The sequence below is a fragment of the Protopterus annectens genome, chromosome 11.part0 (genome assembly GCF_019279795.1).
Source record: "Protopterus annectens isolate FY-2018-M chromosome 11.part0, PAN1.0, whole genome shotgun sequence".
Taxonomy (NCBI): domain Eukaryota; kingdom Metazoa; phylum Chordata; order Ceratodontiformes; family Protopteridae; genus Protopterus; species Protopterus annectens.
In genome coordinates this window covers 1,374,672,161-1,374,685,406 of record NC_056745.1, presented here as the reverse complement: position 1 = coordinate 1,374,685,406, position 13,246 = coordinate 1,374,672,161, and the positions used below count along the sequence as shown (strand labels likewise).

Genomic DNA, 13,246 nt, shown 5'->3' with positions numbered 1-13,246 from the left:
TCAAAAGCAATGCGAATATATACATTTTTTTTGCATGGCTGTAATACTGTGCCTATTGGAACTTCCTTTATCAGTGCTTCAAATAAAACCTCAGATCCTTAACTTCCTTACAAGGGTAATTCTTACTCCAGGCAGAATTATAGATCAGAATGATGCAAAACATAATTCTTGTTATATATTCCACTTACATCTCTTCCTGGATGTCCATGCTTCCCCTCAATTCCTGGCTTACCCTAAAAAGCAAAATATTTTTACCATGAATATATTTCTTAAATACAAAATACACTGATGATAATGAATTAAAATCTTGTTTTAAAGGTGCTTTATGCTTCTCAATAAAATGTTCCAATATATTAATGCTACTGTAGTATGATTTGTTTTTAGAATATTTGATAGAAAAACTAAAATGACTCTTTAAACTCATGAAATGCAAAATCTAAATGTATGATCTTAATTGATTGATTCACATCAAGATCCAGCAATGTGAATCTATAATACCTGCTCTTTGCTTCAAACCTGAATGAAGAAATAGTAGATAGTAACAAAATCCAATTAGTGCAGCAGGTTGAAAACTAGATGAAACAAATATGATGTACAAATAAAACCTGTTTGGTGCAACAAGAGTCCAACAAGCTCAATACATCATGATTTAGTACTTTTAAAGCACCAGCCTGATCAATGAAGTTTTTTATACAACAGGCAATCACCCACATAAAGACGAAAGTACAATGAGCAAATGGAAACAACAGGAGGTGAATTAGTTAGAAAAACTCAGAACAAATAGCAGCTATAGGCTTGAACTTACTCATCTAATTTCCAAAGGCATCTCTTCTAGATGCAACAAAGTCTCAATTTTCCTTTATTTCTACAACATCATAGGATCATAGGAGGTTACTAGGCTAATGACCCTAGGGCCCTTACAAGCCTAGCCAAGTTTTACCCTTATTTCCATGATCAGCACCTATCATCCCTGTCCAAGAGAGACATAGGTAAAACCCCTCGGGTGAATTTACAGTTACCCATACAATCGTCCAGATTAAATTGGAAGAGGGCTAATGAGGTACTCTGCTTAATATGAAGCGGGAGTCTGTTCCGAATGTGTGATAACCTCTGGGAGACAAATCTGTCCCTTGAAGGTTCTATTAATGTCACATACCAGGTTAAGGTCATTAGAGTGAGTAACCAATGCACCATTTGACTTAAGGATACACAGCATTTCCAATAAAGCAGGGTCAAAGATCACCTTTTTGCAAGGCAGAGATCACCTCTGAGTAGTCTGTATGAAACAGAATAAAATGACTGTGATTTCAGACGATGTGCATAGGACAGATGCTGAAGCTCTTCAATTTTTCTTGTGAGGCACCTTTGTGATTTTTCGAATTGCTGCAGGTGCTTAGAAAGGTATATACCAAAAGGGGCAGTGTACTCAGTTATTGGCCTGATTAGGGAAGAGTACAGGGAGATTATAACTTTTTTTTTTGGAGGCAATGCCTTTACTTATGAGATGAGCAATATAGAATGCCCTTCTTACCACTGTGGAGACATGGTGATCACAGATAAGGTTCCTGTCAACCTGTATGTCCAGGTCTCTCACCACTGGGTACATACTTAGGGTTCTGTTACTGATGTGGTAATTAGCAGGAATATCACTCTTACAGAAAGGGATGATAATACATTTTTTTGCACTGAGTTTAAGGCCACGACTTTGGCCTCTGTGACACCCGTGCCCTGGCCCAGCAATCAATAAGCCTCAATCCTCACCACTAACACCAGAGAGGGCATCTCATATAGGATGGAAAGGATAACAAATACACACAGTAAAGTGCAATTTCTCTTAAGAGTACACAGAGATCACAGTCAGTCTGGGGCTGGTCGCTCCCTTGCTCTCCAGGTTCCCAATAAGACCCCCCACTGGCATAGCTACAGGGTCCAGATCTCAGCCTAGTCGGCAAGCTAAAACCTCTGCACCCTCTCTGTCCATCCAGTGCTTTGTATCCCTGCCCAAGTAGCTGACGCACACACACACACACACACACACACACACACACACACACACACACAGAAACACACACACACACACACACACACACACACACACACACACACACACACACACACACACACACACACACACACACATGCACTTTGAGATAAGAGTTTATACAACCACACAGACACTCCTGGGGAAGGCTGGCATAGGTTCTCCAGCTGTGCCCTTTTCTCCCAGTCTATACAGTAGTTCCACTTGACACCACCCACTAATACTTATCCGCTACTCAAAGGCCCATAAAAGGGTGTCCAATTATTACTGTGCAATATTAATATCCAATTGGTAGATGTGACTAAACAGTCAAAGCTTATTAGAGTGGCTTTGTACCGTTTAAACAAAAGCATACAAGTACTCTAAAGAGCTTAAATTATCTCTACACAAACCCATCATAGTTAAAAGGTTTTAAAATATTTAATAATAAATAATTAAAACCACAATACAATACTTTCTACTAAACAGTCAGTGCTAGTCAAGAGTCCAGAGATCACACAGAAATACTTAAAATAACACAGTAGTAAAGTTCTGATATGAATACAGAAAAAAACACTTAGTCTAATTGTTCTAATTCCTAGCTATTTCTAGGAGAAAACACAGTTCTAACAAACTACTTACATAAAGAGAGCATAAGGCAGTGCTGAGTTGGAAGTTTAAGACAAAAATGCTCAACAATCTCTGGTTCTCACTGTTTAAATTGAAACTGCAGTTTTGATAAAACATTACATCATTTCACACTTTCCTGGTGTTCCCAGGCTGACAGAAACTGCATTTACGTTCTTTTACACTTAGAGCAAAAAAGGACAATTCCACATGTAAATTTTGGTCATTAACTTTAGCCTTAAAACAACAGGCAGGAAGCCTTTATCTAGCCCAGCCAGAGCCAACTTTAGATCAAAGGGTCACAACATGCTTCTACTGGGTCAGTAGAGAGCACTGTTGCCACAGTTTTGTAACAGCATTTTTTTCATTTAAGACAACAAGCCTGTGATTCACATTCATATTTACTAATGATGGAATTGTGTATAAAATTCTATCTGGCTAGGCTGGCAGCCTTCACCCATCTCTACCAGTCTTCAAATCCCCCCCTCCCGGAGAACTCATTTAAGTTTTTCAAGTGACCTTTGAAAAACACTGTTTGAGAGGGTTAGGTCTATCTGAGTATACCTACCCCATTCCCTGTCTTGACAACCCCTCTGTATTGGCATTGCTACCCCCACTGTGGTGCTGCACTGACATATCATATGCTTGCAACTCTAGGCTCCATCTTAGCAACTTAGCATTTTGCTGGACAGCTCTGTTTAACCATGTTAGGGGGTTGTGATCTGTCATAACAGTGAATTTCCTTCCATAAAGATAAGGCTGAGGTTTCTGCAATGCCCACACTATTGGTAGACATTCCTTTGCTATAGCTGCATAGCATTCCTCCCTGGGTTGGAGCCTATGACTGAGATAAACCAATGGGTGCTCCTCTCCCTCTGAAGAAATCTGGCTAAGTACAGCCCCCACTCCATGGTTCAAAGCATCCACCTGCACAACAAATTATTTGCTGTAATCTGGACTGGCTAACACAGGGGGTCCTCACAAAGCTTCTTTAACATGCTGGGGTCCACACTACCTTATCTGGCTTGTTCTTCCTTGTCAGGTCTGTGAGGGGAGCAGCTATGGTACTATAACTGGGGACGAACTTTCTGTAGTACCCTGCTGTCCCTAAAAATGCCCCCACCTGCTTTTTAGTAACAGGTGCAGACCATGCCTGAATGGCTTTCACTTTGGCAGGTTCTAGCCTTATCTTACCACTCCCCATTCTCTGTCCTAGGTAGGAGACCTCTGCCATACCCACCTGACATTTGCTCGGCTTAATGGTCAGACCTGCCCTCTGTACTCTGCCCAGCACCTCCCTGACATGCTGAAGGCACTCTGGCCAGGAATGGCTGTAGATGGCAAACCCTCTGGCTCCTACTAGGATATGATCTACCAGCCTCTGGGGCATTCTTCATCCCAAAGGGCATCTTTGTGAACTCATACAAGCAAAAAAGAGTTACAAAGGCTGACTTCTCTCTCGCACTGGGAGTCAAGGGCACCTGTCAGTAACCCTTGGTAATATCAATGGCTGTAAGATACTTAGCCCCACCCAGCTGCTCTAGGGCCTCATCTTTCCTAGGCATGGGGTACGCATCTGACTCTTTAATTTCCTGTAGTCCACACAGAACCTGGTGCTGCCATCCTTCTTTGACACCAGCACCACTGGGGATGCCCAGGGACTGTTGGACTCTTGAATCACCCCTAGTTCCAACATCTCCAGTACCTCCTCCCTCAAAGTCTGTTTGACTCTCTCAGGCACCCTATAAGGAGCCTGCCTAATAGGCCGTTGGGGTCCTGTATCCACCTGGTGCTCACTAGGTGAGTGCACCCTGGTTTTCCAGTGAACATGTCCCCAAATTCCTGCAACACTGCTCAGATTTCTCTGACCAGGGTAGGAGATAGCTGCTGGGACATTGTTACCCCTTTTCATTGAGGTGTCAGCCCGAGCTTCATTGAGGAGATCAGTCCCCAGATCTCCCTCAGACTCCTCCTGCAATCCACTGCAAATGCTCAACACAAGGGCCTCCCTATCATGGTAAGGTTTCATCATGTCAACATGGTACAAATTGTGGTCCTGCCATCTACCTAGCAGTTCCACCATGTAATTAACATAATTTACCTTTCTTACCACCTTGTAGAGACCCACCCAAACTGCTTGCAGCTTGTTGTGTCTGACAGGAATGAGAACCATTACCTGCTGCCCCACAGCATACTCTCTTGCTCGAGCATTCCTGTCATACCACACCTTTTTCTGTTGTTGGGCTTCTGCCAGGTTCTCCTGGGCCACTCCCATGAGTTCACTGAGCCTTGTCCTGAGGTTTAGGATGTATGCCACAACAGACTCCTTATGAGACTCACACTCACCTTCCCAATCATTTCGAATTAAGTCTAGAGGTCCCCTTACGCTATGCCCATACAGCAACTCAAAGGGTGAAAAACCTGTGGATTCCTGGGGAACCTCTCAGTAAGCAAACAGAAGGGGCAAATATTTGTCCCACTCCCTCTTAAACTGATCTGCAAATGCCTGTAGCACGGACTTGATTGCAGAGTTTAACCTCTCAACAAGACCATTAGTCTGGGGATGGTAGGGGGCGGTCTTCATGTGCTTCACCCCACAGGACTTCCACAGACAAGCCAGCAGGTCTGACATGAAATTGGCACCTCTGTCAGACAGTATTTCGTTTGGGAAACCTACCTTGCTGAAAATCTCTAATAAAGCATTTGCCACCTTCTCTGCCTCAATGGAGGACAAAGCCACTGCCCAAGTTATCGTGTAGCATAATCCACTACCACTAGGATATACTTTTTCCCCTGTGGAACTTGCGGTACTCAGAGGACCCACAATATCCATACCTACCCTCTGAAATGGCTCCTCAATTACAGACAAAGGCATCGAAGGAGCTCTCACATTGTCTCCTACTTTTCCTACCTTTTGGCACTGCTCACAGGTCCTGCAGTATGCTGTTACATCTCTGGAAATTCCAGGCCAATAAAAGTTCTGCATAATATGCCTCTTTGTATGTTCTATGGCAGTATGACCTGCAAAGGGAATATCATGGGCTATGGCTAGAAGCGCCAGATGGTAGGCTCTAGGCAATACCAACTGCTGCACTCTCTCACCTTCTATCCCTCTCTCAGGGGTCCACTTTCTGTATAGTAACCCTTTGTCCCAATATGCAGATTCCCCCTTTCCTTGAGAATCAGGTGCCTCCCTAGCTACCTGCCTCAGGCCTTGCAATGTAGGGTCTGAGACCTGAGCCTGTCTCAACTCTCTCCTTGTGACTCTTCCCAGCTCCCCTTCCACAGAAAGTTTGGCATCCTCTGACAGTAGTGCCTCACTGTCAGCCTGGATACTACTACTCACCTCTACCTTTGCAGTCACTCTCTCTCTGAGGGAACATCAATACCCACAAACAGCTGTGGCTCACCTTCAGTCTCACTGCTGCAGAGTAGCTCCATCCCTGAAGTAACCACCTCACCAGTACTGGCTGCAAGTAAGCAGTTTGTCTGGGTCTCCCCCAGGCTATCAGACCCACATGCTTGTCTCTTATCCTGACCATGTGTAACTGCATAAGCACATGGTACTGCCTCATCCAAATCCTTCCCTATCAGGACATCTGCAGGATGGTAGTTTAGTACCCCTGTTGTCTCAAGACAACCTACTATTGGCATTTTGTCTTTCCCACTTACTGGCTCCCTCACCTTTGGTTCCCCACCTTGCTTCCATGGACACCTGTATGCCACATGGCCCCACTGGTTGCATTCAAAACATTTAACCCTAGCTCCTGGATGTGTACCTGGACTAGTGGCTTCCCCTGCTCCTGGCAGATTCTGTTGGGGCAGTCTGTGCTGCCCACCATGGGTTTCATTAGACTCATGACCAGTACTGGGGGTCCCCTTCCTGTGCAGGGCTGCCCTGCTTGCTAGGTATAGGTCTCCCTCCTTCCCCAACTCATCTGAAGTAGAACATTGTCTATCAGCTAACCAGATCCTTTTGTCCTCAGGAAAAGTGCTAAGGGCTTGTTCCTTCACCAAAAGGTCTGTCAGCCTTTCAGAACTGGTGAACTGACATTCACTCACCCACCTATGGAAATAAGTGCAAAATTCATCAATAAATTCAAATGCACTTTCATCTGCCTTGCGTCTATGCTCATGAAATTTTTCCTATACATTTCAGGTGTTAGCTTAAAACATTCTAAAAGACATTTTTTTACAGCAGTATAATCAAAACAGTCAGCATCAGGCATTTTTGATACAACAGTTACAGCTTTACCATGGAGTAAGGGGGTCAGGAACTGTACCCAGAGCCTTTGGTCAACTTCATACTGCTTACATACCCTCTCAAATATATGAATGAAACTATCAAAATTATCCCCATCTTTAAACTCCGGAAGAAATTTACTGACCTTTTTTGCTTCTGGGGTCCAGTTACTCCCTTGCCCATTACCTCCATGACTGTTGAAGAGTCAGCATCTCCTTTTCATGCTGCCTCTGCCTTTCTTTTTCTTCAACTTCTAGGCATAGCAGTTTCTCATTCCCCTTACTCTGTAGATGCTTCAGTCTCTCAGCTGCTTCTAATTCCACATGCCTGGCTTCCAACTCAAGTCTCTTTAGCTCCAGCTGGATTTTTAAGTCCACTGCAGAAAGGTTGAGTTGTCCATTCTCCGAGGGTATTATATCTCCACTGCCAGTCTGATTTTCCTCCTGGTTGCTGTTTTCTGATGCAGCTGTAACCAAGGCTGCAATCAAGTCTGCCTTAGTCAGGTTTCCATGCACCAGTCCCCTAGCCTGGCACATCTCCGCCAGCTGGCTCCTTGTCAGCTTTCCATAATCCTCTGCTGACATGCTGCCTGCTCACCCTGACTAACTAAGTTAACAAAAGAAATAAAACAATTCTGATCTGAACGAGTATTCACTGCATGGCTGATTTAGAGTACAAAACACCTTCAAAGCTCACTGTACACAAGCTACAGGATTCACTCTACCCAAACCACTACAAGCCAATTAGTATTTGCCAACTAATTTGGGAAGGACAACCCCTGTAGCCTCTTAATCCTGTTCTGTTCCTTCCCTCAAAAAAAAAAAAAAAAGATATATATATATATATATATATATATATATATATATATATATATATATATCATTCATCTGTTTTACTGTAACTGTCTTAGTTGCTCTTCTGCATGCTATCTGTTCATTCGCTCTTACTCTGCACTTATTACTGCTTGTTAGTAGCCTTCTGCACTTGCTTTTTAGTCATTTGTTAATTTAATTGCATTTATTTGAACTGTATTTGCCATAGTGTTGCTACATACTCGGGTGTGGTGGCCTGCACTACAATTTGAATTGTATTTACTGTTGTTTTGGCTGCTTTTCTGTAACAAAAAAAAATTCTAAGCATGTTTCCTGCCTTTCCTGTAACTAGTCAATTCCAGATACAGACTTGCTGTATCCAGGACTGTTGGTAAGCTTCTGAGCCCCCCCAAGCCTTTCTGTGTTGGACGGAAGCCTTCTAGCTTGTCAGTAGGAGTGGAAAGCACTAGGTAGCCTATCTACCATGGGAAGAGTGGGTTTTGGCCCTGAAATTGTAGTTCATTGGCCATTTGGGCAGTTTTTCCATCTCTTTCTACTTTCTGGTTAAAAGCCCGTTTTGCATTTGGTCTCTGCCTTTCCTATAACTAGTGTAATCCAGGTACAGATTTGCTGTATCCAGGACTGTTGGTAAGCTTCTGAGCCCCCCAAGCCCTTCTGTGTTGGAGAAAAGCCTTCTAGCTTATCAATGGGAGTGGTAAGCACTAGGTAACCTATCTACCACAGGATGAGTGGTTTCTGGCCCAGAAATTATAGTTTGTTGGCCGTTTGGGAAGCTTTTCCATCTCTTTCAACCTTCTGATTTAAAAGCCTGTGTTTGTGCTTGTTTCCTGCCTTTCCTGTTACTAGTCTAGTCCGGTTACAGAGTTGCTGTGTCCAGGACTGTTAGTAAGCTTCTGAGCCCCCGAACCTTTCTGTGTTGGAGGAAAGCCTTCTAGCTTATCAGTGGGAGTGGTAAGCACTAGGAAGCCTATCCTCCATGGGAAGAGTGAGTTTTGGCCGCCCAGAAATTGTAATTTATTTGGCTGTTTGGACAGTTTTCCATCTCTTTCAACTTGCTGGCTTAAAAGCCTAAGTTTGTACTTGTCCCCACCTTTCATGTAACTAGTCTAGTCCAGGTATAGATTTTCTGTATTCCAGGACTCTTTGTAAGCTTTTGAGCCCCCCAAGCCTTTCTGTGTTGGAGGGAAGCCTTCTAGCTTATCAGTGGGAGTGGTAAGCATTAGGTCGCCTATCTACCACAAAAGGAGTGGTTCCTGGCCCAGGAATTGTAGCTATTGGCTGTTTGGGCAGTTTTTTCCATCTTTTTCAATGTTCTGGTTTAAAAGCTGCACTTGTGCTTGTTTCCCACCTTTCCTGTAACTAGCCTAGTCCAGATACAGAGTTGCTGTATCCAGGACTGTTGGTAAGCTTCTGAGCCTCACAAGCCTTTCTGTGTTGGAGGAAAGCCTTCTAGCTTATCAGTAGGAGTGGTAAGCACTAGATAGCCTGTTTACCACAAGATGAGAGGTTCTTGGCCCAGAAATTGTAGTTTATTGACCATTTGGACAGTTTGTCCGTCTCTTTCAACTTTCTGGTTTAAAAGACCACATCTGCGCTTGCTTCCCATCTTTCCTGCAAATAACCTACTGGGTAGCACTAGAAAGCATTAAACTGATACAAGCCTTCCAGCTTAGGAGAGAGACTTTGGAGAGATTAAGTATCAGTTTTCTGTACTTTCTTGCTGTACTTAACTGTTTTCCGCCTAAATGCAGATTTTACAGCATTTATTGTGATTTAAAAGCTTGTTTTTTTTCACATATTGTACTTATTTGACTGCTGCACTTTTAAAAGTTTTTTGTTTAAATAATTTGTTTAACTATTGTAGGCTACACACTAAAGTGTGATAGCCTTTTCTGATCATTTGTAGTCATTCAAAACTGTTTTAAGTGTATTTTTCACTGTTTTTGCCTTATCTTTTCAAAATAAAACAAACAAAAAAAAAATATTCCTTGTTTCCCACCTTTCTAAGCTAGTATAGTCCAGTTTTCAGACTAGTGCTAAATTCAGGGCTGTGATACTATTTTCTGAGTTGCCCATACCTTACTTGATACAAGGACGTTACTCTGTTCACCTGTGAGAAAGGGGAGCTTTGAGCAACCTATCTGTCCCTGGAGGAGTGGTTCCAGCCCAGACGTTAGTAGTTTATTGGCCATTTTGGGCTAATTTCTATCTCTTTCATTCCCCTACTATAAAAAAACGCGTTTGCACAGTTTTGTGCACCGGGCAGTGCCGGTTAGCTACGGCTAAATTATTCCCGGCTCGACTAAGTCTCCTCTTCAGTTTTTCCCTTGAAACTAGTCTAACTCTCAAACTAAGCACTCAAAAAGCATCTTACAGCCCAGCACTTTCTCAGACCTAATAGCAAGCACTAATATACCCTGACACTGATTGCCCAGCAGGCAAGGCTCTTTATACACCCCTCACCAACCAAGCGACTAAGCAGCTCATCCTACTATTCAGGCATGACCAAAGGGCAACTTTAGGTGCACTCTCCAGTCCAGCTGGTGAATCTGGGTATCCTGAGGCAATGTTACAACTGCCTCATGTACACAGACAACCCTCTCCTCCTACCACAAAACACTAACATATGCGAGAGATACAATTATACAGCCAAACTGGAAGCTATACTGTCTCCACCCAAGACTGGAACAGACAGTCAAGAGGAGAAGGTTAACACTTGCACCACAACTCCAGCCGCACACAGACCTACTAAAACAGCACTGGCAAAAAATACACATAAATACACAAAATCATACTCGGAGGCTCTAAATAAAAACCTGCAAAAACATCAGAGACCTCCAAAGCAGACACCGAAACAACCTGCACTTCCCGTCACAAACCAGACAACACATAAAACACAAAATCAGTGTGCCGCACAATCACAGCCCTTAAGGCGAAATAACATACCTAACACACTATTAATAGGTGAGTCTATAGTCAGGCATACTGACATCCCACTCACTAGGCTGGACAAGCAGAAGGTTACTGTTAGCTGCCTGTCGGGAGCCAGAATCCGCCACATAACACAAGCACTCAGGTCACTCCAGAACAAGTACAAATATGATTCTGCCATTGTTCATGTTGGTGAGAATGACCTGAGATGTGCCTCCCTGGACCACATGAGAGGAGACATGGAAGAGCTCTCAGATCATGTAACCCAGACTGGTATGACCCTGACCCTGAGTAGCATCCTGCTCTCACCAAGAATGATACCTCAGTATAAAGAAATAATTATCAATTTCAACAATTGGCTAAGCTTCTGGTGTCATTCAAAGGGGATCCAGAGTCTGTCAGCCTGGGACGACATGCTCGACAAGCCATGTTGCTTCGCAAGAGACGGCTTGCACCTGTCACCCCTAGGCTTTCGAATACTGGCCAAGGCTCTTGCTGCCCCCATAGTGCCTTTTTTAGGCAAGGCTCAAAAGTCAAACCCACCTACGTAAACAGCACAATTAACAAAACACTGAGGGTTATGCTACTCAATGCCAGGAGTTTAAATCTCAAAATGCACGCTCTCGAAGCACTCCTCAGTATGGAGAATGTCGACATCTGTGCAGTAACTGAAACCAGGTTCAAGGCTCCAGAGAGCATCCCTGCACTACCAGGCTACAACTCATATCACATGTTTCGGCCACAGAACACGGACCGAAACACAAAAGGAGGAGGTGTATCAATATTCATCAAGGATACCTACACCTCCAGGATAGTGGTGCAGCAAGATACCTCTGAGATCATCCATGTGCAACTAACATTGGGCAAATCTGCAATGCAAATTGTAGCCTGCTACAGATCACCCTCCATGACCCAGAACCACCACTTCACCTTTCTGGAGATACTGGAAAACATGAAGGTCCTACCAAATACCCTGATATTGGGTGATTTCAATTACTCTACCATTCACTGGGAAAACTACTTGAGTACAAATTCCTAGGCCCAGCGCTTCCTGGAATTCATCAACTCAAATGCCCTGGATCAGCTGGTAAACTCCCCTACCAGAGGTGAAAACATATTGGACCTGGTCATACCAACATGGATGACAGGTGTTCCACACTGGAGGTCAACCCTTCACTGGTTAGATCAGACCATAAACTAATCACTCTGTATGTCCACACCCCACCACCACCCTCAACTAAGGAAACCACAGTAAAAAAAACTTTTGTAAAGCAAACTTCACCTTATTTAAGACAGAGGTGGTAAGTTTCACAGCCCCCACGCTAAAGGATAATGCTGCCCAAGATGTAGAAACCTTTACAAATGTGCTCTATGAGCACCTACAAGGATGCATGGATCATGCCATGCCTAGAAAAACCAAGACTCATTCCTCTAAGAGAAGGAAACCAGTTTGGTGGACCCCCTGCAATAAACAGGCTATACAATAGAAGGAGGAAACTAGTTCATAAAAAAAAAACAAATTCCAAGAAGGAAAGACATCCCTGATCAGTATCAGTAAGAAACTGAGGTCCCATATGAAATCATCCAAGGCTAACTTCGAAAGAAAAATAGCCAAGGATTCAAAAGATAACCACAAAGCCTTCTTTAGCTCTGTTAAGAATCTAAGTGGCAACTCACGGATATGCACTGAACTAGTGCAAAATAGCACAAGATATACTGAACCTACTGATATTGCCAACATCCTGGCAGATAGATTCAGTGCAAACTTCACCCCCCTCTCACCTCCAAAAGGGCCTACAACAATACTGGAAAAGTGTAGTGTCCCAAAAATCACAGACGCACAGGTGAAGACAGCCCTTTCAAAAGCCAAAAACACAGCATCAATGGGACCAGATGGTGTCCCAGGCTGTGTCTTGCACGAACTACAGAATGAACTAACCCCCCACCTAAACACACTGTTCAACCTCAGCTTCTCCACAGGCTATGTGCCCATAGAATGGTCCACAAAAACAGTTATTCATCTCCGCAAAGGAGGGGCCACAACTGACCCTGGTAACTATTGCCCCATAAGCCTGACTAGCCTGGTCTGCAAGGCTATGGAGCGCATCATCATGGAACTCATTAACAAAGACATTGGGAACCTCCAAACACTTGACCCGACCCAGTTCGGCTTTGTTAAGGGCAGCTCATGCCTACTAAACCTGGTTGATGTCTTCAAGACAGTCACCAAGGCCATAGACGAGGGAAAGGTGGTTCACACAGCCTACCTTGACCTCACCAAGGATTTCAACACCATTCCGCACTTGGGGATTACAGAAAAACTCACCAGCCTGAACATAAACCCCTACGTCATGAGATGGGTTGCCAACTGGCTTACAGACAGAACTCACACAGTAAAAATAGCGGGCTTCAGGTCCGACTCTAAACCAGTCACAAGTGGTGTCCCACAAGGCGTGGTCCTGGGACCCCTACTGTTCAGCATATACTTCTCAGAAGTACAGGCAAACACAGGAAGACAATAGCTACCCATGTTTACCGATGACTGCAAACTGGGAGCCATAACTGACTCTCTGGCTGACACGGACATCCTCC

The 13,246-nt window shown here is 43.9% G+C and overlaps 1 protein-coding gene across 1 annotated transcript in view; it reads right to left on the bottom strand.

Moving 5' to 3' along the window:
* The window catches only part of LOC122815075, a 3,014,144-nt gene that overhangs the window by 2,054,618 nt on the left and 946,280 nt on the right, over positions 1 to 13,246 (bottom strand). Inside the window, exon 59 of the mRNA XM_044087319.1 lies at positions 189 to 233. Within this exon, the coding sequence (XP_043943254.1) occupies positions 189 to 233 (45 nt within the window). The remainder of the gene's footprint in view (positions 1 to 188; positions 234 to 13,246) is intronic.